Raw genomic sequence first — 27691 nt, 5'->3', positions numbered from 1 at the left:
ATCTTTAGCAAAGTTACCCTATTTTCAATAGAGAAATTTAAAAAAAGGCTAATAAACAGCCAAATAGCAACGGCAGCTTTCTACATGTATATAGATTATCACGAGTTACACTACCTGTTTGCCGACTATAACCGAACAATGTCGGAATCTTCCGATCATTTAAAACCCACAATTTTGATATATTATGGTTTAATAATAAAAGAAAAAATTAGCATGTAAAATCTTTTGTTGGCATGAATACTTTATCCTCCACCTTGAAACAAAGGAAATGGTCAACAACATCGAGAACAGAACATTGAATTTAAAATGTACTATTTTGCGGATGAATCTTCCACTAATCTGGTCCCGAAATATATTTGTACATGAGCTGAACAAGTACAGTATTACCGTCTGAAACCAGTTGTGTTAAAAACTAGTCCCTGAGAGCACGCGTTCCCGTCTGTCGAAGATATCAAGCAACAATGGCTCAACAACAATCATCACTTGGGGAGGCTAGTTCTGGACTAGTTGAGACGTTAAAAACAGAGATTGGCCAGTTAGACTCCAATTGTCAACCACATGCGATGCGACTTTTAACGGATGGTAGATCATTGTTCCCCGAATTTGACACAAATCTATTTCATTCAACGCGAACGTTGTTTACCAGTCGGCCATCTAAAAATAATGTCGATATGACCATTTTCTGTGCTCCGACAAGTCTTTTCACAATTTATTCAAGTTGTGTTCTCTTCCCAGCTAAATGGCGCACAGGCACAAGATGTTCAATAATTGGGAAAGATGGTTAATGGTGGAAATGGTGTCAGTGCAATGATTTATATAATTTATGTATACATGTACTATATCCCCCTTTGACCGCCTTTTCCCATTATTGAATGCTTATGCCTATGGATCAGGATTCTCAGAAGACCTATGATCTTTAAGTATAAAGTTTTATAGAACATTTGAATGGTTCGCACTTCAAGTTGCAAAGATGTAATGATGCAATAAATTTTTGGTGTTACAGGTTAATGATCTTGCTGTTTTCAAGACAGAAGCAATTCTCACTAGTCTGTTTACCTAAATTTTATTTTTAAGGAAAATCTTTGTACCATTGGTCATATTTAAGAGCAAAATATTGGCAGTCTGTTAAGACATTTTCCTTAAAAATGGTCACAAACTTGTTTCATGGGAGAGGACGAAAAAAGGGTTGGCAAGAATTACTTGCTGGTGAGAACTGCTCTTGATGAGTATATTTTTGCCAGCAGATCTTATCTGAACTAAAATGAAAACATCCACACTATTGTAGTCTTACAATTAAGGCTAAGGAAAAGTAACAGACCACTTTCATATTCACCATTTACATTGAATTTGGTGGAAACTGGTTTATGGTTTTTTACTACTAGATGAAGAAAGGAAATCAGATTTGAAGGCTACAAAAACAGTTGCAGTTGCCATTCTGGCTAGTGGAATATTGATCTTGCTAGCCAAATATTAATTCAACTAGCCACATTTTTGTTGTTTTTTTTTTCTGTACTATCTGTTTTCTCTTGGATTTGACTATCTTCTGCCTGTCCTTTTCTTTCTTCAACTATCTTTACATTATTTCAACAGATTCATCATTATGAAACAACAAAATCATTTGCTGCTTGTTCATTTTTATTTTGACAATAAACATCTAATTTGCAAGGTAACGGTAATTTGCTTTGAATACTAATACGAGATCAGGACCGTGGCCTAGGTTTTGGCGCATCCCGTTTACAGGAAATTAAATTGCTGGTTGTAAACAATGCTTTACAAATCAATAAAATTGTGCACATCATGCCAAAATTTACTTGACATATTCAAGATAAACTTCTTAGAATGTAGGGAACATATTTTTAATGTATGATGTTAAGAGATGTTTTACTAAATAACCTGTTGGCTGGTTAAATTTCCTTGGAACTTGCCAATCAAATGACGGTCGCCAAATTGACGAGTGTAAGCAAGTGAAAACTCGCCAAAATACACATCTACTCGTATTTTGTGAGCTGGCGAGTGGTGGTTTCCCACTGGTTGTGTGAAAATGCATTTGTACATCTCCAAACATTAAAATATCTGAAATGCTTCTATAATATACATATACATGTGTGTACCACACAAAATAATTCCTTGCAGTAATCGAATCAAGTTTCTTTTCCCTTGCCTTCAATAGCAATGTCACCTTAATCCGTGGCATGTTGATACCAGTTGACTTTGATATAATTGAAGAACTTTTCTGGAATGTAAGTGAATGTGAAAGTTGTCCATTGATGCTTTTCCTATATCCAGCTAGGTTATATATTTTTACCACCGGATCATTAGATTTTTCTGTAAAAATAAGGAAAAAATAAAAAATTCTGTTATTCCTTTTCTGACACAAGGATACATAGTTTTTTGTTGTTTTTTATTTGTGAAAAGTAGTGAAATCTTTTTGGAAGAAGCACTTCAAAATGTAAAAATTTACCAATTTCTCTAGTGTTTTAATGATATGTTTAAGTTTCATATGTACTTGAACAACCTTGAATTTCATTTATTCAAGTATGAATATGTTATATACAGTGATTTGGATTAGTCTATGCCCTGTACCACAGTCCCAGTAAAGGAAATGTGACACAAAAATTTATTTTTTAAATTTTTGGTTTATTTTATTTATTACTCCTAATATATACAATCAAAACGCTCCTTGTAGTCACTTATGTCGTTTAATTGAAGATGAATTGATTTGCAATCAACTGACCCATGCAATATGAATTTTAATTGGTCACATGACTGTGTTACGTCCTTGGTTCTCAATTCATAGATGGAGTGGTTGAAATGTGAGGGACTCCTGCATTTGTTACATGATTTCTACAACTGAGAGTGAAAATATTGAATGTTTTGGTTTGCCAGCGAATATATATACTTGCAGTTGCATCAATTTAACCATTTCGAGGCAAAAATGATAGTGTCATAAATATTAAACTATTACATGTATGAAGACTAGACTATCCACAGTGAGACAACACCACTTTTGTGAAAGATTACATAGAAGTATTTCATTATGTTCTGTCATATGAGGTTGAACTTTTTACCTCAAGTAAATTAAATTCATATTCATAGATTTAAACTGTTCTGAACTTGAACTCGATGAAAATATTGATTTCACTCCTTTTTAACTGAACGCTACTCCTGACAAGTGTACTAGTACCAGGGAGTGTAATATAAAGTCCTTGCGAGTACAGATGATAATATGAACATGTTTATTTTTATTGGTTTTTGATAATTTTATTTGATAACCCATAAGGGTTTTTTTGTTGAAGCTGCCTCTTATTCTAAATAATTTTTGCTTAAATGAAATATTTTGAATAACCTATAAAAAATATTGTCAGTAACAGAAAAGCTCCCATTAATTAAACTCACCTAGGGTTACCTATTGTCAGTAACAGAAAAGCTCTATTAAACTCACCTAGGGTCACCTATTAAATACTGTGTATTGTGTCAAATTCTCCATGTAAATTGTTTCATTTCAAAATCCATAAGACAAAAGAAATTCAGTTGTATTTCAATTATTGTCCAAGTCATACTCCTGGGTTGACACCTGTGTCTTGGGTCCCTGAACCATGTAAAGATTAAAGAAGTTGCCCATGCTATCTCTTGGTAATAATTAAATCTGTTGGGTTGTTTATTAATATAACCTAGCGGCAAAGTAAGAACAATAGTATCACAATTTTAGTTGTATCATCCTGTTCAAGTCCAAAAATAGTGTGCGAAGTAGTTGTGTATTCACCATGCAGGGATGTAAGCGTAACGCACAATTGAATAGCTGACATAAGACAAGAAGAACTTAAGTCTTCTTACTTTCTAAACACGATTATTGCACCCATACACAGATTAGTGGACCACTCTGCTTCAAATATACAAGCTATTTGTATTAATTTTTTGGGCACATTTTCAATGTACCCAAATGGCGATCAAGAAACAATGAAATAGCACTTCCATGTATGGTAATTGAGCATGACTTCCAGTTTTCATTTATGCCTATTTATTAGGTCGTCATGAAAACACAAATAAATCCTAACTTAATTTAGCACTAACCTGATGAGAAAATCTTAGATACATTCTTATCTAAATGTACTCTAGTGTTTATAAATATAAACGTTTATAAAATGATATTTTTTGTGTCGCGTCTCCTTTAATATTAAAATTGGCACATTGTACTAATATGCTGCGACAAAGGTACACATTTCACATGAAGGGCCTCGTGCGGTGTGTATTTTCCCCATTATAAAATTACTTTGGAAAATTTAAGTGTATTTGAAGTATCTTTTCTTAAAAAGTACACTTAATTTTAATATCTAAAATGTTGATGCCCTTAATATGTTGCATTTTACTGTGGTCCATCAATTTTGAAAGCATGAAGTTGGTTATATATTTCCTTTTTATTAAGTTATTCGTAATAACATATTCCCACTTTTTAACATTATTTCAATTATTTATATTTTTTTCAATTGCTTTGAAAACACAAGTCATAGATCAGTTGTGGCCTAAAAATTTTCTTTTCATGAAATTTTGTATTTATAATGCCCTATAAATGTGTTTATTTACAAGTATAAACTTGGTTACAACAGGCATGTTTAACTTACTTGTAAATAAACACAGTAGGGCGTAATAACAAATTTTCATGAAGCAAAAACTTCAGGTCGGCTCTTCTGAATATTTTTTGGTGGTCAAGTCCACTCCTTGTATTTACTGTTGGTACTTGCTGGACTAACAAATATAATTTGTGTGCGCAGTCTATTCAATTAGGCATCAACCATTTGATTTCCTGGGTGGGGGTATGGTTTTACCAGGGTCAATCAAAAACAAATGATTTTTTTCACTATCTATTGAAAACAATCTTTTTTGTCATCTCACTACTATGTAGCATCTTTAACATAGACAACATGATTTAGTCTTTTGAGTCATTTTTTTTATAAACAAACTTTTTTCTCTCCAGTGATAAGTCAAATTGTTTTTTTTTCCTGCATTTTTCAGAAACAAACCATATCCCCCTTTGAAAATTAAATTGTTGCAGCCTTAAGACTTATTTATTAATCCCTTTAATAAAACAAAGAATTTGTAATTTTTAATGAATAAATAAATGTATCAGTGTGTTGAATATACTACACGATTATTGCTTGACTTTTTCAGAGGTTAAAAGATTGGAACAGGGTGGACCAAAAAAGCAAGTTCCATTGGTTGAGGCTCATCACAACCGACCCCAAGCTGTTGCTTTAAAAGTCAAAATACCCGTTGAAGATTTTCCAAAGGTATGATTAAATATAAAAAAGATTCAGTGGTGAAACAATTCATTAAAGTTCAGTGAACTGCATTTAATTTTCTATCTAGTTGAAATTCTGTGTTGTTTTTTTTTTTTTTTTTTAATGATGACATAATGCCAATGATTTTTCTAGCATTCATCTTTTTCGTCATTGACTAAAGACTTCAGGATTGATGAAAATATTCTAGTCTCATTTCATGACCTGAAATCTTTGAAATTACAAAAAACATGAAAAGTTGTAAGCCCAACATTGGTTTAAGTGGTGAAAGTAACAATTTTATTACCCCAAGCTTATAACAATTCCCAGCAGGTGTCATCATTTTGTGTAAACAGTCACCTTATTCACAAATCACACTAATCTGGCATGTGGGGTAAATGTCCATATACTGATCACTCGAGCGTGATTTAATGCACACATTTAATGGTCTATTAAAATGCTGGTATAACTATCTGCTGGAAAAATTTCTTTACTTTTCTTTAAAGTTAAAATGACATAAAAAATTATTTATTTATTTTTGTTCATCAAACTTGAGTGTAAACCAAATGTGGGTAATTTGGTCACTACCCTGGTGTCACTTTATTTCGTAGTTGCATGTCCTCAATATTAATGATCTTGAAAATATCATTTATGCTATTAATGAACTCCTTAGAGACCACTACTAATAATAACTGTGACATCAAAGTGTGCAAAAAATAAAATATTATGAGGCAACACGGGAAATACTTATTTAAAAATATATTTATAGACCTACACTGGGCTAGATGTATTTTGGTGTTTCTACAAAGGGTGGCTCTGCAGAAAACAGCATTTTTTCAAAATTAAAAATGATGTGCTTTATTGATATGCAATGTACATTTAAGTTTTATTTAATGTCATCGTGCTGTAAATAACAGAAAATTTGGAAATATTCTCTTTATGACAGATGCAAATACTACTTGAAAAAATATACCATTAAAATGGTCCTCATTTTCTGACGCAAAAGTGACTATTTAAAGCTTTCAAAACCCTGGGAAAGTTGATTTTATATGGATTTTTCCCGAGGAAACCTCAATTTCTAAAAAATTCCAAAACACTAATCAGGTACACTACACGTAGCTACTTGTGTTTCTCTAACACTCAAGTCAGAGTTTTAAATCCGTGTCAGTCAGTGAAACGTGAGTGTTACACCCACCCAGTTGTTAATTGTGTACGGAGAATCACCGACCTGGGTGAAGAATCACACAGCACGGTAAAGTTAATCTCATTGATCTTTGCTGACAATATGGTCGTTAGTACCCGAGTTTCCAGGTCACTGACCTCCAAAATTCATGTGGGACCCCAGAAAATCACAAGGCAGTCAAGAAAACATGTGAAAATTCTTAATCCAATCGCTGAAATCGATACTAGTTGATTTATCCAGCTTTAATCCAAGCTGTTGTCACAGTAAAACAGTGGTTGAGACGATTAGCACATGGTATTAAAGATTGACAGATGTAACTTGAAAATCGTAGAAAAAGACATTTATCGTTGATACATATTTCATGACTGTCCTGTATTGAGTAATTATAATTAATTGCAGTCCATGAGATGACCAGACACACATTGGAGACATTGTAAACAATGTGTTCATTTAAATTTCTTAAAATAGACAACTGTATATGCGTGAGGTTCGTCAAGGGATTATTTTTATACAGGAGTAAACGTTGGTTGGCATCAATGAAAGTTCGAAACTGTTTAACGAAAGTTATAATTAAAATAAAGACTTGTGTAGGTTGTATTTGAAATGTAGTTTATATAAGAAATTTCTCAGAGTTAACTTGAAGCATTTTTGCGGCCGAAAACGACCTACAGAGGACGCCGTCTCATCCTCGTTTGGATGTCTTGTAACTTATATAATAATTACTGACAATATTCTCAGTCCTGATTAATGGCTTCTACATTACAATTCTCATGTACACATTATCTTGGGACCTGTAATTAGTTTCTTTTATTTCTAGAAAAGTGGTTCAATTATTAAAACTATCAGAAGCTAAAAGCTTCACCAGACTGTTTTTTCAAGTCCGTCACTGGAATCAGATTACAAAAATCAATACTTTCAAAGTGTTTTATTTATATTTACAAGTAGTAATTATCAATTCACAAATGCAAAATTAAAATATCAAAAGATTGCATATTATTACTTGATAAAAATACGAAGTGATATATCTAGATATCTTCCACACACTGGACGTAGCTGTGAAAAAAAAAACAACACACCAAAAAATGATAAACTTGCACAAAACATAAAAAAAAGGTGATGCTGGATTTTTAATGACATGACTAATTTTTTTACCTTAACTAGAGTGCTCTGAATTACCCGAGAAACAGAAACACAATATACACTGTACATCGTATCTGATAATGAATTCCCTGTTGTGCCTCATTAAATTTTATGACTATTGCAATATACTAACGGTCGTTGTTGGCTAGGTGGAATCAGGGTGGTAAACACTCAAAATGTTAATGTAACACTGTGTTTCACTCGGGTCGGACTTGAGTGTTAGAGAAACAAAATGTCGCTGAGTGTAGTGTACAAACCATGAAATGCAAGAAAATGGCATTGATGGACAAAACAACTATTGAATAGCAGTAAGAATTTATTAATTTATTAAAAATAAAACCTTTTGAATAGCAGTAAGAATTTATTAATTTATTAAAAATAAAACCTTTCTATTAAATACAAAATATTTTGTGTGATTTAATTTTCGCATTTCAACTTTGACTTGCAAATATTAGGAAAATTAAATCACAGCGAAAATAACCACTTATTTATATGGTATTTCATCCACCCATTTTTTTATTCTGAGAAATTTTGAAATTAATTGGATTAACAAGGCCTATGGCACAGAAAATAGTGTCAAGCATGTTATTTTTAAAATTACTAACAAATGGAGGATAATGATATTCTTCAGCTATGCTCAAAACATAATGAACTTACTGGTTAAGATACTTAAGTCTTATAAAAAGTATTCATGTCCTATAACATCAGATTTGGAATTTTGAACCTCCACATCAGAGAAGTAGGTGACTAGTAAAAAATTGATACGGAAATGCAGAAAATTTGTATTTTTTTTTACACCATAAAAAAATTAGGGTCGGTAGGGAAAAAAATTGGGTTTGTCAAGTTACTAAAAACAGATTTTTTTAGGCCTTATTTACTGATTTAAGTAGCTGTCTTTGTAAGAATCATGCAAAATCTGAAAAATGTGATATACCACAAAAAAGCTACATTTATTATTTTTGTAATTAAGTTGTTTTATGGGTCAATATTATGGACTGTGTAATTATTCATTCAAATCTGCCTGCTCTTAGGAGATAATCAACATTGAAAATCAAATAGATTCTATTGTATTTGAATGTCATTTACAGAGTTGTCTCCCTTAATTTTCAAGTCTACAATGCATTCTATATAATTTTTATCTCCTAAGAACACGGGTTATATGAAAAACTGAATGTTAGTTTCTGTTTACTATGGCAGTTCAAACAAAATATCAAAAATATGTAGGCTTTTTACCCATGAATAACATTTTGCATGATTCTTAGCTGGAGTGCTACTTAAATCTTTTATTATACTTACATGTACTTTTAAATACTCTTCTAGTTCAACTTCGTTGGTAAATTACTTGGACCAAAGGGAATGTCACTGAAAAGACTACAAGAAGAAACTGGAACTAAGATGTCAATTCTTGGGAAAGGGTCGATGAGAGACAAAGGAAAGGTACACCTTAAGATAAAGTAGTTGAGACATAATGACACATCAAGTATACAAGACTATGTTGGGTGCCAGAATTCACCTAAATTTTTCCTGTCTATAATTTGCTTTTTAAGTTGACATTTGCCCATTATATCATTATTGGTTGATGTCAGTCAATATCTAGTTAGGTCTAAAATGTGATTTAGCTGCCCTGAATTTAAAATTTCTTGTAAGAAGATTTTGGCAGACTAAATTCCATTGGCCTGACAAGTACTGAACCACCTCTGTGGTCTTAGAGTAGCATGCTCACCTTGAGTGTGGGAGGTCATGAAATGGGTTTGACAACTTTGATCCATGGCAGAGTTACACTAAAGATTTTAGAATTGTTAGTCATGGCTTTTCCGGCAAGCACAGGGCATAGAGTGAGGACTGGTTGACTAAGGGTTGAAAAAATGTGTCGGAATGGAGTGGCATGCCTACCTATGGGCTTTTGCTTCTGTGAGCTAGCACAATAAAAATCAGCCTTGTACTACTACAAATCGGGGTATATTCCATAGGTCGATTGTTCTCATCCTGTAATGCATGAATCATTGAACCGTAATCACACACTTGTTGTGACTGTCAATCATATTATAGTGGAAACAAATGTGCTCTATGTATCTGTGTGCAGAAACGTTTCTGATTTGTACCATATGATGCCAAAGTTTTTTTGGTGGTCTTTGGTGCACATACATGGTACATGTGAGCTATACCAAAATCAGGATCATAGTGCTGATAGAGATTCCATGTCTTGTATCAGTCTCCAATCTTTGGAACAGATTTAACTATGTAATATTTCAACATTTTAGTTTTTCTGAATGACAATGCATGAGGAATTTTTTTGTCCACTGTATTTTGTGGGAGTAATGCCCTTTTGAACTTAGAAGCATCATGAAATTTACCTCTGAAGCTTATTATAACTCTTAAGAAACTTCTGAACTGAACTCAATGCAGCTTTGTAGTTAGTGAGGACTTAATATAATATAAAGTTGTGCATAAGACAAGGAAATTTTTATCCTCATAGTTTTTGTTGGTGTCCTGAAGCTTTTAACCTAAAAATTTTCCGAGATATATATCTGAGGCAGCTTGTCATCCCAACTCTTCGGAAACTACCATATTTTCCAGACTATAAGTCGATGTGGAGTATAAGTCAAATTGCCCAATTTTGACCAAAATTGATGAAAAATACATAGAGAAGTCGAATTAGGCAGATAAGTCGAGACAGACTTGTGCATTTATATCGTAGGTATAGGCGTAGATCCAAGTTGAGCGGTTTGTTTTCAGCAGCATATTATTCCAGTGATGTTACTAAGTATAATATTATTTCTGAATTAAATTAATAATTGTGTTTTTATGCAAGTGTACTGTGTCTGCGAGTTCAATTAAGCCAAAAATAAATAATTGTTTCCCCAAACCCTACCCTACTAAATCAGGTGTGGGTAGGTAGGTAGGTAAAATATTTCATTTTTTTTTAAATTGATTATTTTTTTTTTTTGGCATTTGTAAATAGGAATTACAAACCAGCATTATAGGCCAGTATTTTAAGATTTATGGTGTATCAATTTATCATTTTCCTCATGTCAAATTTACCGAATAAAACTTTATGTATATTTTGAAATCATTTATATTATTGGATTTCTCTTTGGCGGTATTTTGCCAATAATAATGCAGTCTCTGGACACTGGTAACACAATATGATGTGTTTTAAGGGCCTCCTTGTTTTTTGTTTGTTGCCCCAACAGCTGTACAGAAGGCAGAGAAATCTATACTTTTTAGTACTGAGTTATATAGCTTGCTTTACACAAATATTCAGAAAAAAAACAGATACTTAAGTAAATCAAGGTTTATAATTAACATGTCCACCACTATCATTCAAATCAGTATACCATGTTTATTACAAAAACCAAGGATTGTTGAGCAAATGTAAATAAAAAAAAGCAAGAAAATAACAGTAATTTTGAAAATGGCTGCTCCAATCAAATTTTCAAAATCACAGTTCAACTCAGGATAATATGTTTTCTTACATGTACCAAATTTAATTGAAAATCAAATATTTTTTTCAAAATACTCCCCAAAAATGGCAGTTATTTTGAAATGCTACCAAGTGATTGGTAAAGGGGGTATCATGCACTAAAGAACGGGGAATGATAATTCATTTTACGGTCCATGAAAAATAAAAGCAAATAGAATCCCTTAGTTTGTGGGAATTTGAAAGGCACATGCATGATTAAAAATGTATCTGTGAAAAATGGACTATGATAAACCTAGTACAAATGACATAGCATACCCTCAGTGTTGAGCGATCTGAAACATGTTTTATCAGTGTGTTGTAAAAAAAATATCATGCCGATGGTATGGTCTAAAACATACCTGTACCAACTTTTCTATGTACCCAAATACTGTTTTGCCAATTTCTTCCAATTTCTTCATTATTTCTATTATTTCATATATTTCTAGCTGAAATTTGGTACACATTTGCAAAATGACATGATGGATAGGCTTGAATTCATGATTTTTAAAACATTTGTCGAAAAAATAGATTTTATTCGATTTTCTGTTTTCAAAAGGTCTAAAATGTGTAAACCCGAATTTCCCGTACCCAAAATCGAAGTCCGGTATTTTTGTTCTCTGTACTAGTGTATTGCATATGTGACAATAAAACGTCATAATATAATTAAAATTTTCATTGACCATTAATAAAAATAGCATCAGTCTCTGTTTATGAGATTTTGTTTTTCATATATTCTGGATAAGATCATATCCACTCATTGATGGCATGGGGATTGATGCTAGGTATGTTATTGAATTAAAACAGACTTTTCCACATCTCATGCAATTTCAGTTTTTAAATGTGGTGTAAGAAGGAATATTTCAGCAAAACAATATTCGGGTACAGGGAAAAGTTGGTACGGATGCGGGTACAGTTTACACATTTTAGACCCTAACCAAACAAGGTATCAAGATTGGAAAAAAATAAACGATCCTAATAATGATGCATGAAAGATGAAAAATGCCTGGAACAGTACTGGAAAATAACCCCTTACCACCCAGGGGAGAAGTAAGGGCTGTCTGCTTTTACGAGACTGGTGTGGGGTGGTTCTGTTCAAATATTTCCATCTTCGAAAATATCCGCCATTGTTAACAACTGTTTCTTAAAGTAATAAACCGCAACAGAAACTGACAGAATGGCGTCTATGTGTTAATTCAAATTTACGAATAATCTAGAGGATATGGTAAAGAGCCGGGAAAGCCTAGACGCATCATCGATGTGTTTGTTTGTTTGCTGGGGTTTAACGTCCGAGCAGCAATATTTCAGCTATATTCAGATGATGAACATGAAATTGATAAAATGAACATGAAATGATGAAATTAAAAAGAGATGGACACAAGGACAATGGGGTTGACAAATTTTGATTGCCACTGGAAATAGGGAGAGGTGGGTAGGGTCGGTCAATTTAGTCTCCTGTGGCGGAGCTCTATGGTTCCTACTCCAGGAGAATACCACAGTAGGGTTCTTTAACGTGCAAGGAACGTGGCATCTTTCCCAACACGGTGCACCACTATGGTTTGCGGTAGGGTTTTCCATATTATAGCTTGACAACCCCAGCATGTAACACGCCAGGGGTACCCCATTCCACCACCTGGGGCACACATCCCAGTTGCTCTGTGGGCAGTGCGCCGTAGCCCCCGGCTAGGGTTCTGGGCACTATTTAGTCACCTTTTTTCGACAAGCTTAGCACTGCTGCAGGCCTATTCTTTTCACACCTGGTCCTGCACTGGGCGACAGATGCGCTTTAAAGAACAGCGTCCCCTTCTTAGGTATTTGGCTCCTCCATTTTATAGGAGCACCACAGGATGGATTTTAACAACAGCTACAAAAATAATTTCTACACAAAATAAAATTGCAATAAAATTATTTGGGTCGTGAGAGAATATTTTATTTTTGGCCTTGTTTTTATTGAATGGCGTGTCAATGGCTCTTAAGCCTTAGATCATCAGGTGTAAGAAATCATGTTCATGTCAAACGTGGCACCCATGTTTGAAGTTAGTGGGAAATTTGTTTGATGAATTGGTCATAATTACGAGTGGTAATTGATAAACAATATTTCCTGGTATTACAAAATACAATGAAAAATAATTGTTACCTGCAAATTTGGTTGCAATTAGCCATTTAGATAACACCTTAACTAATTATAGTTTGAGCCATGTGCAAATGTTTTACAACATACCGTAGATGGGTATAAATTTGCATATTAAAGGACCGATAACTACAGAACACTCGATAATGTCTTTCCAGTTAAAAAGGGTTTTGTTAATGTCTTTTCTAGTGTTTGTTTATATATTTTAATGGTTTTGAAGTTTCGAAGTTTTTATTGACATCATCATATTCATTCATAAAGGATAGCAGCAATGATCAATAATATTTGAATTCAGTCGCTAGTTTGACTGTTTGAGTGACAACTTTCGTTGATTGCAGTTTACCAAAAGTTTTGAATTGAAGCAATCGAAAGTGAACTGAACAATTCTAATGAAATGCATTGTAGATAAACATTTTTTCTTGAAAAACCTGTATATAAATCGAAGTAGACGATAAGTCAAGGCTGACACTTAACTGAAAAAAATATTGACTTGTAGTCCGGAAAATAAGGTACTCATTTGAATATCATGAAAATTAGTAGGTTGCACATATGGAATAATACCTGGAGCCATGCTGTAGCACTTGTTTTTTTATGTATTAACAGGTGTTTCTTTATTGTCGCTTGCAATGCATCCAGTGGGGACATGGAAATGCCGGGCATCTGTTCGCATTTTCTGTACTTTTTTTGCAATGCTCCTACCAAATAAGTTTATTTTTGTTATGTAGCCTTATTAAGAAGAGTTCTTTTATTACTTATAGAAGCCCAATATTTGATAGTACCTTGATGGATTTTTCATTACCTTTTGTGTATTTCCTGGAATGAGTGAATATTTTTGAATGCAAAAATACACTTTAATTTTTTGTTTTTGTTTCACACACTGAATTTAAAGTAATGGTTCAACATTTGAAGCAGAGATATTGTGGTTTTCTGAGTATAGTTTCGGTTCATGTCTTCACCTAGTAATGGGAGTGTATGAGGAAGAGAATAAAATTGGTTGTCTTTAAATCCTGAATGTGTGTCAAAGGACTTGAACTTATATCTTTGCACTTCATGTTTTTGCTCATTTTTTTTTTTTTCAAAACTACCTCTACCTATATTATTTAGGAAACTGGGTTGGAAAATTCCTGATAGCATTTTGTCTTGTAGAATGTACTGAAACTTCACTTTTTGGGATAAAAGCAATTTTTATAACCAGTTATATTAACTTCCCCATAGGAAAACAGTTTTATTTCAACACAGAAATGATTTTCTTCCACGTTTCAGCTGAATTCTGCTATTTCAAATCCTGACTTTACTGTTACAATTTTTTTGTGTGCATATTTACTTCCGATTTTGCCGATTTCTGCTTTGTTGACCTCGTAAAATCAACCTTGTGCAACAGTAATTAAAGGCAAACAATGTCACTGTCAAACAGAATGGAGATGGCCCTGTGTTTTATGTACCAATATTTTTTATAGCATTATGCTATATATCTTGGTGAAGGTTATCGAAAATTGTAGTTGATGAAGTACTCTATCTCTGAAATGTTTGAAACGAGTTTGCAAATTGGATATACATTCAACTACAGTCTATAGATAAAGAGTTTTAGTTTCACAATGATAATCAACCTTCCTGTATGTAATGAGATATTCTAACATGCTAAGCTCTATGTGTCTGTATGCAGAATTGTTTCTGTTTTGTACCATATGATGCCAAAGTTTTTTTGGTGGTCTTGGGTACACATACAAGGTACAAATGAGTTATACCAAAATCAGGATCATAGTGCTGAAAGAGATTTCTGTGTCTTTTTATCAGTCTCCAATCCATGGGACAAGCTTATCTCTTTGTCTTTGTTTTATTTATTTTAAAGTACTTGTATTATTGAAGACCAAAACTTGATTCGTTAGTTACAGACCTGACTTGTACACAAGAGATAATACATTGCGCATGTAATTTCTCCAAATAAGAAGAAATGACAAATTTTGTATTTATGTTGACAGGAAGATGAGATGCGAAAAGAAGGTGGCAAATATGCTCATTTGAATGAAGATCTGCATCTACTGATAGAAGTTTATAGTGAGATATCTGATTGTTATGCAAGGTTGTCACATGCTTTGTCAGAAGTTCAGAAATACCTCACTCCAGTAAGTAAAACAGTAGCCTGAGTAGGAATTGTGTTCCTAATTATGGCCATTTCAAGTTAAGTTGGAGATTTACCCTGCTCGCCCATATTTTTTATCTTTTATTTTTTTTTTTGGCAGTTCAAATTTTCTGAATTTTTGTGTCTATGTTTCTCATCAGTCATAAGACTACTATTGTCTAATGACTATAAGCTTCCGGTCATAACAAGTTTAAAATCTATGATATGTAATCAAAATTTTTTATCAGCAAATCTATATAGATCCATGTATAATTGTAGTATGCAGATTTTACAACATCATGTACTAGCTAACTATAAGCTTATTCAAATTTTACTGCTCCTGAAAAATAAGTAATAAAATTTTCCCATCTGGGATATTTTAACCTTTGTTGCTAAAAGTGAAAGCAGATCTGGTAGCCAATCTGCTCTATTTGTCTGTTACGCTTATTTGTACATAATTTGTGTAATATGTAATGCAAAAATTTTTAAGTATTGAACCAATATTATGAAAACTTTGCATGATGATTACATACATATTGGAAGATGTGCACCTTCTATTATGAAAAATTTGATTAATTTTTTCCCACATTTGCATGTCGACTCAACTTTGCCTCCTTTTTTCAGCAGTATACGTTATCATTAGTATATACATGGAACTTTTTGACACTAGTGTTTTAACTTGCTTAGTGTTTAAATACATACCGGTGTTGAAGATACTTGTGTACTAACAAATATATGAAAGTGATGAACATGTTTCGATCTTGTTTAGTTGCTGGGAGATGACGATGTTGCTATATTAATTTAATGCTTTGGATAAAATGCAAAGATATGGGTACAGAATATATTCTTTTCATTTATGCTATGTGATGTCATATTAGCCTTTTCAAGTATGATCTTCCGATTGTTAATATACTTACGCAGCATAGAAATAGAAACCGTGTCCTAGCTAGGGCAAAATGGAGGGGTGCTGCGCCCCGCCCCTATCACGCCTGTGCCCCTTTGCCACATTGAGTACCCCCTTAGTGCCCATTTACAATTAACTGAATGTCCCTTTAATATTACACTCAAGTTTATAAATTATCGGTACCCCAAGCCAATTAAGAAGTGTCACCTTCATTACCTGCAACCTGCCCTAATTAACCCTCAGGTAAACTTCAGGTAATTATTGGTCATAAATCAGCTGATCAAGGTTATCGGACGATGATTGACAAGTAGAAAATGGGTCCTGATTGGACATATCACCATTTTATGGATAGCCAATCATTGGTTTATAATTAATTTCTACTACACAATTAATTTCACAAAAATTTTTAAGTTAACAAGTCAAAATTTTGTAGAACCACGGTTGTAAACAATTGGATGTTGCACATGTTTGTTTATTCAAAATGTTCGTTGCTTCCCTTATAATTTCAATATTTTAAAGACATAATATCTTCAACAGTACTAGACATGTTCCAAAAGTTCTGATAGCAATAGTTATAAGGAAATAATAATTCTCTTAATTAAATAAGATTTTGAAATTTAACTGGAGCAATATTAAATATTTGTTATACATGTATTTCATGCAACATTTCACCTTATAGTGTGTCATAAATGAACAATCACTGGCCCTTAATCAACTGTAACATAGTGGTGAAATGCTGCATATATCTGTGGACAATGATTATGTATGGCTACATGTCATTCTATAAAAATGAGGATTGTGTATGATCAAAACTATTAGTTGGAGGATGACTTTGGGCTTTAGTAATTCAATCCTGGCTGAAATATTTCTACAAGTATTTACTTTAACACAGCATTAGGTCAATTGAGAAAGGTTTTATAATACAATAAGGGTGTCATGCATATATTAATGCTGTAAACCTTATTCAGTTTGCAAAATATGATGCAACACTGTGCATTCACACGTTGTCCCACCTTCATTTTCAAAAGTTGGTAGGTATGTAATAAGAATACAAACATACAAGAAAAGAAAAAAAAATGCAGGAAGATATTTCTGACCTAATGCAAACATAAATCTTAAAAAAAAACTAAGATCAATGTCCCTTTTTGGTTGAAAAAAAAAGCAAAAAAAAACATGCCACACGTTAAAGTGCCCTCTTCCCTGCACCCCTGTATTTTTAAATCCTAGCTAGAACACTGAGAAAGGAACAAGTCAATAACATGCATGTTAAATAGTCGAACAGATCATTACACATGTACTTCATTGATGTAATTTATATTACATTTACTGCCAGGAATATAATGATGAAATAACTCAACAACAGATGCAGGAGATGAGCTACTTACAGAATGGTTCTCAAGCTACTGCTCCACCTAGAGGGGGTGGTAGAGGAGGTGCACCACCAGCACGTGGAGCAATGAGAGGAGCTCCAGCACCTAGAGCTAGGTAAATATTAATGGACATGCCTTAAATTGTCTGAGGTTTCTTCTGATTATACATCGATCCTTTTATTTTATCTTTGCTATGAAGCTTTTAAAAATTTGTCGGAAAAACCTTTCATGGAATATTTACATAGAATTTAAATGCAGTTTCAGCATGGTAGGATTAACTAAAAGCATGACTTCTTGTCTTAGTCTCTATTAATTTATTAATTTTTGGTTTACAAATGGGACAGATCAGACTTGCTGGTGTTGTAGTACAAGTTTTGGATCCTAGAATAAATTAATGAATCCACCAAATTCTTACTTATTTTGGTATTTAAATTATTAATAAAAATATTAAAATTATCATTTGTTTTTTAGGGGAGCCCCAAGGGGTGCACCTTCATCCAGAGGCGCACCTGTAGGAAGTGCAGGCAGAGGTGCTGAAAGGTAAGGGTTATTGAAAAGCTTTTTACACAACTACCAATGTTTTTTGTTGTGTGTTTTTGTAGCATTGTTGTCATCTATTGTTATTCTGTTTCCTGATAATAACCTAGATAAAGAAGCTGGTTCCATAACAATATATGTTGGTTAGAAGACAAGCTGTGATATTAGTTTAGCCATTATTTTTTTTTTAGCTCAGTTGGCCAAAGGCCATGTGAGCTATTGCCATCACTTGACGTCCGTTGTCGTCCGTCTCCGTCATTGTCGTCATTAACAATTTAACAAAACTCTTCTCCTCTGAAACTGCTTGACCAATTGAAACCAAACTTGGTATGAATGTTTCTTGGAGTATCCTGCATAGTACTGATGTGGGGATTTTTCGATTTGTCGAAAAATGTGGCAGCCTTTACTCAAAATAGAACATAGGGGTCAGACAGTGGTTTTTCACACAATTCTTCTAAACCGTTAGGTTTAGTTAAATTCTGACATCGGGTAAAAGTGTTCAGCATGACGAGATATATCTCTGGTCAAAGTTTGGTTTTAATCCGTTTAGCAGTGTTGGAGTTATTGCCCTTTGTCAACTATTTTTGCTATTTTTAATGTTATTTCTTTCAAAAAATCTTCTCCTTTGACACTACTTGACCAATGGATATGAAACTTGGTATGAATGTTCCTAGGGGTATCCTGCATATAATTGATATGGGGATTTTTGATCCGTCGAAAAACACGGCAGCCATTGCTAAAAATAGAACATAAGGGTCAGACAATAGTTTTTCACATGTATCTCCTAAACCGTTAGGTTTAGCCAAATTCTTTCATAGCTGAAATTATGGAACGCCTAAACTGTCTGATTAGATACACATTTGTTAACGCGTTGTCAATTTTATATTACTTGCTGTGGTTTTATAATTACATGTGGTCATTGTGTATTTACGTTATGTAGGAACATCTTTACATTATGTCGTTTCGTCTTTACGTTCTGTCATTTTATGATTACGTTTTGTCAACATATATTTACATTAAGTGGATTTATCTTTACGTGCAGTGGTTTTCTTGTAACGTGAGGTCGTTTCATCTTTATGTCGATCTCTAAATACTTTATTTGCATTTTTTTTTTTTGTTTATGTGCAGTGATTTCTTCTTTACGTGATGTGGAAAAAAATTTCATGATGACGTTTGACCCTGGAACTTTTTGATCCGGTGTAAACTTCAAATCAGTACGTAAAAGGCAAAATAAACGTCAAGATTAGAAAAATGCTGAACGAAATACACTTGGGTAGTCTATCCAGTCACCCTAGAGTGTTTATTCTATAGTAAAAAATAGCTTATTTGTTATTTACATTCAATATTATCACAATTGATACACCTGGGACTCTGTTGATGACTTGTGGCGATTTTCGTAGTCAGAATTTATAAAACCAAAACAAAACAAAAAAATAAAAATAAAAATAAAAAATGCAAAAATGTGAATTTCAATATTTCAAAAAGTCACTTAACTTCGACTCTACAAGATATTACTAGACTAAAAAGTCTCAAATTTTGAATCATTCGATAGAAATTAAATTTCCTGAATTAATAAACCACCATTAGCTGATTTTCAAGAAAATTTTTTTTTAAATGTTTTAAAATTCAACCCATTCTCGGGAAAAACTCAGTTTAAAGCATAATTCTCATTTACATCATACCGACACTGTGAAACTCATATTTTAGGCATTCATAATTTAAAAGATATTTATTTGCCCAAAATATCTGAACAATTCAGGCGTGTGATTTTTTATAGGGATACAATTACTATAAAATCGTAAAAAGTGGAATTTACAGAATTTCTTCTGTATCACCCGTTGTCTTTTTTCAGAATACCATAGTTTAAACGAGCTTTTGTGTGATACAATAGATTTGTATAGTGTCTAAGCTTTCAAATCGGCCAGGTAATTAATATTTGAACTTTTCCAAGTAATGTTGGTGCAAAAATTACCACCCCTACCCATGAATAAAAACCAACATGAACCAAAATGTTAATTTTTAACATACAAACGGCGTACACTGGGCATGTTGCGGGCGATTGCTTTCATTATCGATGCATCCAACTTATTTGCTTATTTCAAGAGCGTAGGAGACAATAATGTGGGTTTTTTTTTTCATAAAAAGGGAAAATTCATAAAGAAATTCAAACGCCTGAATTGATCAGATATGTTGAGTAAATCATTATCTTAATTATGAATGCCTAAAATATGAGATTCACAGTGTCGGTATGCTGTGAATGAAAATTATGTTTGATACTGAGACCAGTTTTCTAGGGGTAGGGGTAATATTTTTGATTTTTTTTTTGTTGAAAATTAGTTTGGTGGTTTATTAATGTAGAAAATAAATTTAGTCACGCAATAACTTGTAGATTCGAATTTATGCAAATTTTTGCGGGAGTCGAAATTCACATGTTTTTGGAATAAAAAAAATATATTCTGACTACGAAAATTGCAACAAGTCATCAACAGAGTCACAGGTGTATCAATTGTGATAATATTGAACGTAAATAACAAATAAGCTATTTTTACTATAGAATAAACACTCTAGGGTGACTGGATAGAGTACCCAAGTATATTTTGTTTAGCATTTTTCTAATCAGCGTTGTGACATCTATTTTGCCTTTTACGGACTGATTTGAAGTTTACACCGGATCGAAAAGTTTCGGGGTCACAAGTCATCATGAAATTTTTGTCCATATCACGTAAAGAAAAGAAAATGCAAATAAAGTATTTAGAGATCAACATAAAGTAAAGATGAAACGACCTCACGTTATAAGAAAACTACTACACGTAAAGATAAATCCACATAACGTAAATATATGTTGACATAACGTAATCATAAAACGACAGAACGTAAAGAGGAAACGCCATAATGTAAAGATGTTCCTACATAACGTAAATACAAAATGACCACATGCAATTATAAAACCACAGCAAGTAATATAAAATTGACAACGCGTAAACAAGTGTGTATCTCATCAGACAGTTTAGGCATTCCATATGAAATGATCCATATTATTAGGACTACAAAAGTCTTCAGGGATTTAAGTTGACAGATGACTCCTTGTAAGAATTATTGCCCTTGAAAGGGGAAAAATTACCTTTTAAACAATTTTCAGTCAATATCTTGAAAAGTGATTAAAGCAAACTTTCAGTTGTTGAGAAGATCTTATGATAAGTCCTAGCAAAGACTTCTTTAGTAAAAATTGTTGGACAAATTCTTGTTAAATTTAGTGCCTTTCAAAGGAAAAATTCAGCCAGGTGAATGATTCAGGCTCCTCAGAGCCTCTTGTTTCTACCTGTTGTAGTGAAAGTGAAGGTAGCGTTTTATTCAAGTAAAAATTATAATAATTTTTCAATACTTGCTATATATTTCATGTAGTAGTTGGCTTTGTTTGATTATTGTATACTTTCTACTGAGAAACTTAATTTGTCCACAAATGTAATAAGTGACAGATTTAATGACATAGTGGAGGAGGTTATGATTTTATGATTGTCAGGTTTTTGTGTTTAATAAAACTTTGATTAACCTGTACTTAGATTTAGACTAATTCATCATATAGCATAAATATTTCATTACAAATCTATAACTTTTTAGAACATTTTCATTTCATGTCAGAAGTATTCATTAACAATCTAAATTCGGAGCAGTTTCAAGCTTGAATGTTTTTTCCGATATAAATGTGCCTCTTCTGTGCAGGCTTGTATCAAGCAGTGCTCTGTTCAGCAGTTATCTAAGTTATTAGTTCAGATAAAATTGTTCTGATTCTAAGAATTTGTTTTTATAGAAAAAAAATTTAGCATGAATGTTTTTGTTATTACAGAGTGATGAAATAATACATGTTTAAAAGTTCTGTTTTCCAATTACTTGTGATAAGGCCTTAAAAAAATGTCAAGGTTCTCAGGCCATTTAAAAAAAAAATGATGAGGGAGAGAGGTAAATTGCTGGAATCACAAAGGCACTATAATTACCAAATTGCAGTGGGATGTTCTGGTGTATTACAATACAAATTGTATCTTTCAGAGGAGCTTTAAGAGGTGCCCATTCAATCAGAGGAGCACAATTTGGAGGTGCAGGCAGAGGAGTAGAAAGGTTAAACACTAAGATTACAATTAAAGGTGCTCCTCTATCTGCAGGGGCACCTCTGAAAGATGTAGAAATTAAAAATGTTTCATAGGCTTAAACATTTTTACCCACAAATTTTATTGACCCAAACATCATGCATATTTTAAGACTTCAATCATTGTTCAATGCCCATATTTGAGACGTAGGAATTAAACTTAATTCTGGCAATGTGAGTTTGGGGTATTACTACATTATAGATGCTACAGGTAGTGGCAATAATTTATATATATATATATATTTTTTATTGTCCATCCAGCAAGCAGGTTAAAGTTGCTTTGTACCTGTCTTGATATATGTCTGTTAATTTTTGTAAATTCAAGTTGTCATTTTGAGATAGGTAGTATAATTATAAGATCAGTGGTAAAAATTAGGAAATACATAATGGTAGCCCAGACCATATTTTTGTTTAAATATTTTCTATATGTTCAGCTTAATTTTACTGAAAAATGTGGAAGCCAAGCTCATAATCTAGCAGCAGTGGACTGCTAATTTTTATCCCTGAAGATTGAAATTTTACTTTGAAGTCTATTAATTGCACTTGTGCATTCCGTAATACTTAGACTTCATAGGAGGATCTCGGTTCCTTCACTATTATCATGAATTATAACATATTTTACCTGGTCTAAAAGTGAAATAGTTGTTCATGATGGTTTTTGGATGATGAAACTTGTAAGAAAAATAATTCATTTGTTGGTCTCTGTCTACAGTTGATGTGTAATTCCATGTGTGCTTATTTTTATTTTTCGCAGTATAGTATTATTTCTTTTTTCTTTTTTTTTTTTTTTTAAATAATTGTTAAGTGGTTGTTAATCAAGAACAATAGTATCTCTGTCTGGAAAAACATCAATCAGACTGACTTAATCTGTTGTAGAGGTGGAATGAGAGGTGCACCAGGTGGTAGAGGAGTACCAAGAGGAGTAGGAAGAGGAGCAGCACCAGCTGGCAGAGGAAGAGCTGCACCTCCACCTGCCCCAGCTCCAGCATTAGAGACAACTACCTATGATGATTATGGAGTTGGTGTATGTAGTTTGTTATTATTTTTTTTTTATTTTCATCATAATAGTCAATCTATGATCTAGTGCCATTGTTTTATTACTAAGAAAAATTCTTTGGTTGGTAAAAGTTCATGTAGAGAAAAGCTTTGTAATGTGATGTTAGGTAAAATGCTCTTGGAAATGCCCTGCACCTATGTGTTCATTGTCATCAGTGTAAGTGTTATACCGTTTTTATATGCCAGTCTTTTTAGATAGGATGTATTATGTTATGCCTGTGTCTGGTTGTCTGTACACATTTGCACTAAGCACTGAGGCTGTTGAATTGTTCTTTTTCTATTGATATGAGCTGCCTTTCAGTTTTGAGATTCGGGACTTTATTCATACAAAAGTTGGGTTGTTTTCTGTTTTTGGACTATAACTCAGAATTGTTAAGCAATATCAATGAAATAAGCATTTTTTTGGTGGACAGATATTTGAAATTGCACCTCAAGGTGCCATACCCCCCTCCCCCCATAGGAGGTTCTGGATTGATTTTTGGTGTTGTGTCTGTTGGGGAATGATGGGTCACATCGGTTCTAGTCGAATGCTTTTCCTGTATTACGTATCATCGCAAAGTTTTATCAGACGAATGGTGTGTCCATTCTTGTTTCAACTGTTCAGGCTTTTACCTGTGGTTATATCAAGCTCTGCCCTGCAAAGAATTGTTTTTGATTGAAACTTATATCTATTATATTTCGGATTATACCTTTTTGAGTTAAGTGACTTAATTCATACAAATTGGGTAGTTGCCTCGAAATTTTTCCATCAAATGTCATGACACTGAATTGATTACTATACCCCTGCCATGAAGGAGGGAGTATACTGTTTTACCCTCGTCTGTGTGATATACTAAGTTGTATTTTCTGTTGTAGGGATATGATAGCTACGATCCATATGCTAAAGACCCTTATGCTGAGACCGGATATGGAGCTGGGTAGGTAAAGCTGTGATCAATTGTTCTTTAAAAAAGTTACTGCTTTTTAAGCAGTTCCAAAGTATACAATACCAGGTATTATTTCAATGCCAATGATGTTTTAGTTAGTTTACTTCAAAATTCATTTTGTCAGGATTCGTATATGAATATTTTACAGCAGAGGGCTATTTCATAGAAGACTGGTCCATGGGTAAAATGCAATACATTGTCTCTTAGAAAAATTCAAATTTCACTCTCACCAACACTTTAGAATTCAACAGTGTTCTGCCCCAGGGACATTTTTTACTGGAATAGCCCTGAAGTAATTCAGTAAGTTTTATCAATTACTCTCAACTAAATTTGTAACTTTGTTTAATTTATTTAATTTGCTACTATTATAAGGTAAATATGCTTTGTTTATACAGATGGTAGCTATTCAAAATATTTTCTGAAAACCTACCTGTTTTTGAAATGGTAATATTAGCAACACTATGTAGGTTGTATTTGGATTATAGTGTTTAGAAATGCTTGTACTTAGCTTTAATGTTAAGCTGTTTTTAATTCAATGCAGAAACCAAAGTTGTTTAAATATTCAGTTCAGAGAATTACAGTGTATTGAATAATGTCAGACGTAATAGTTTAGTGTTTGAAATTGTTCAGCCTTATAAGAAAAAAAGTTATTGTGATTTGTTATTTTAGAGACACACAGTACTTTGATTATGGTCATGGAGCTACAGCTGCATCATCATATGAAGAAACTTATACTAGACCAGGTAAATTATCCCCACTGTAGATGCTCTTTACTAGGTCATTAGAACTAATTGTACTTGTTATTATGGTATTTTGTCAATTTGTAGTGGTTACATAGTTTTATAGTTTTAATGACAATAAAAATATTTTAGCAAACAGTCTGCCAATTTGAATGTGTAGCTTAAAGAAATCAGAACACTTTAACATGTATTTATAGTTAATAAATATTTTCTAGCTGAGCCATCATGGAGTACACCAGCACCTGGAAAAGCTCTACCATTAGGTAGAGGAGCTAGAGGACAACACAGACCTCACCCATATGGAGTAGGACGAGGAGCATACTGAACTGATTGAATGTTGTACACTGTGTCCCGTTACCTAATTCAGTGAAGAAATCCTCAATTCATTGGATTGAGGTACATATTTCATGTGTAGTACCTGCAGTGACATCCCTTTTTGTTGGTTTAGCATTTTAAATTGAAATGTTTTACCTGAATTTACATAAACTGTCATGTACCACAACTAAATAAGGATGTGAACAACATTGTAGTTATGTTATGAAAGTTATGAACCATGTAGGCAAACAACTTAATAATGCATTTTAAAATCATCTTTATTTTCATCAAATCATTGTTGTAATAAAAAAAAAATCCTTGAGTATGTATTGAGTCTTGTTGCCTTAAAATAGAAAATAGTATGAAATCCAATGTCTCAATTTTTTTATGTAAATTATCAGACTGTGCCTTCTAAACAAAGGCTATTAAAATGAGGTCAAATCTGATAAGTAGCATGCAAGTCCAATTCAAATCAGTCTCATTAAAATGAAATGGCCCTGGTTAAATTTTTCAATGAATAGTGGGAATATTTACATTTGCAGATACTTTGTTATTGAAATGTATACCACACCTGAAAATGTCAAATCAATTGAAGCTCTGTATCGGAAAATTTTGAGAGAACATAAAAAGTAAATTAAAGCATTTTCTGAAAGGTTCTGAGGCATTGGATTTAGAAAATTCTCATTAAATGTATAATGTGTGAAAACTGACTTATGTACTTTTCTTTTTAGAGCGAGACCCAATAAATGTATAATGTTCTAATTTTAAGTCCTTCTTCCTTAAGAAGATTGATCAAATGCAGTCAACATGATAGTTTTAAACTCCACCATTTCAAAGGAGATTTGAAAATGCCTTCACATAAAAAAAGTTATAAATGAGTTGACCATTTGTGTAAATAGCATATGTTTCAAAAAGGAAATTGTTACTGAAAAGTGTATCTAAATACAGAAGAAATGTTTGTTCCTGTGTAGTATGAATTGATTGGTTTATATACTACAACTGCTGTATAGTAGGCAATTTGTGTAGGTCTGTGTAAACACATCAAACGGTCTTAATCTAATTCCATTGGAAAACACCTCATGACAGTCTTATAATTACACCACCCATAAATAGATATGAATAGTAAAAACAGTAGTTTAATCCATTAATAAAAATAACTGTGTAGTTAACTTATAAGCATATAAGTGTATTAGGGACAACTCTGAAATATGCACTTTTACATTAAAGAAATCTTACTGAGGAAAGCCTGCCAGATACCTACTATACAGTTAGTTTCAAATAAATTGCCATAAGAATTTGAAGTATTCATAATTTCAATGCAAACAATTCATCATGTGGTTGGAGAAAATTGTATAATAGTTTGGATTTACATAGCTTTATCCAAGTAAGTTGTATTAAATGATAAATAATGTTGGAGAGTTATGCAAAGGTAGCTTGAAAAGCAGTATGGTCTCTATAAAGCTGCAATTATTCATTTGCTATTCCCTTAAGTTAACCACAGAATTCAACAATAATACAGAAACTTAGCATCTTAAGTGGAAATCAAGGTGATTCTTCTAAATACCAGATAAATCTATTGTGATTCATCTAAATGGGAAGTAAATGTTTTAAGAATTTAATGAACTGAAGTTAAACTGAGAATTGAAGAAGAAAAGTCCCATAAATTCTTAAAAAGGCCAGAAAAGGAGAAAGATTACCCTTCCAGATATGATCAGGTATAGTAGGCAAATATATGTGTATATTAAATAATGAAAGCATGCTTGTATTAGTGCCTAGTTATAAAAAACCACCAGGGACTTGACTCTGAAGGTAAACTAATATTGGCAAAGATCTTAAGTCTATTAAATTAACATGGGTACAGGTTAAACCCAGAAAATGTATTTTGAAATACTTGATTAAAACAAATATCAATGATGCCCATATGTAAAATAAAAAAAAAAAATTCACAATACTTAGTTTACACTTGAAAGGTACCTATTGACTAATAAATGTTAAATCTAAAATTGAATTAATGTAGGCTGTAATTTAATCTTGACTGGTTTTTAATTGTAATTTTTCATCAGCTTTACTTGAACATTAATAAAGTTTTAGGACTAAAATTACTGATGAAGCATATGGATATGAATATCTAATACAGTTATGAAAGGAAAAGACGAATGTTTAATGATTTACATACTTCATTGAAGATAAAGCCATGAAAAAAAAATGATTTTGAAGAATGCACTAAGCTCATTCATTCCTTCGTATATTATAGTAATGTTATGTTATAATGTATTTTGAAGGTCCATCCTGGTTCCACCTGTGCTAGTATAGAGCAGGTATGTGATCAACAGCAGAGGAACTGAAAGGACGACAAAAGAATGATGTTAAAGGGAAATAAAGAAAACTGAACGTTC

At 32.8% G+C, this 27691-nt stretch overlaps 1 protein-coding gene across 4 annotated transcripts; it reads left to right on the top strand.

The window, feature by feature from the left end:
- The first annotated feature begins 374 nt into the window (after positions 1-374).
- LOC148630117 (KH domain-containing, RNA-binding, signal transduction-associated protein 2-like) lies at positions 375-27691 on the top strand. 4 transcript variants are annotated; one of them, XR_015918471.1, is made up of 12 exons: positions 399-582; positions 5167-5285; positions 8917-9033; positions 15167-15310; positions 17544-17695; positions 18052-18120; positions 22162-22230; positions 23135-23282; positions 24170-24231; positions 24910-24983; positions 25196-25376; positions 27578-27691. XR_015918471.1 is itself a non-coding variant. In XM_088561112.1 (11 exons), exons 1-11 carry the CDS (start codon positions 462-464, stop codon positions 25303-25305), a joined length of 1185 nt encoding a protein of 394 aa, XP_088417238.1. In that variant the 5' UTR covers positions 399-461; the 3' UTR covers positions 25306-25617. The 4 variants fall into 4 exon arrangements, 2 of the variants coding, with proteins under 2 accessions (XP_088417248.1, XP_088417238.1); XR_015918473.1 differs by lacking the exon at positions 22162-22230 and having other exon boundaries at positions 375-582; XM_088561112.1 differs by lacking the exon at positions 27578-27691 and having other exon boundaries at positions 25196-25617.

Source organism: Perna viridis, chromosome 1, assembly GCF_037379345.1.
Source record: "Perna viridis isolate PV_CMFRI_1.1 ecotype Kerala chromosome 1, ASM3737934v1, whole genome shotgun sequence".
NCBI classification, from domain to species: Eukaryota; Metazoa; Mollusca; class Bivalvia; order Mytilida; family Mytilidae; genus Perna; species Perna viridis.
Note: the sequence above shows the minus strand (reverse complement) of the source record. Positions and strands in the feature narration are given on the sequence as shown.

Coding starts and splice junctions, on each gene's coding strand:
- LOC148630117 (XM_088561112.1), top strand. CDS start 462: ATGGCTCAACAACAATCATCACTTGGGGAGGCTAGTTCTGGACTAGTT. Junction 15,311..17,543: donor TTCAGAAATACCTCACTCCA/GTAAGTAAAACA, acceptor ATTTACTGCCAG/GAATATAATGATGAAATAAC. Junction 23,283..24,169: donor ATGATGATTATGGAGTTGGT/GTATGTAGTTTG, acceptor TTTCTGTTGTAG/GGATATGATAGCTACGATCC.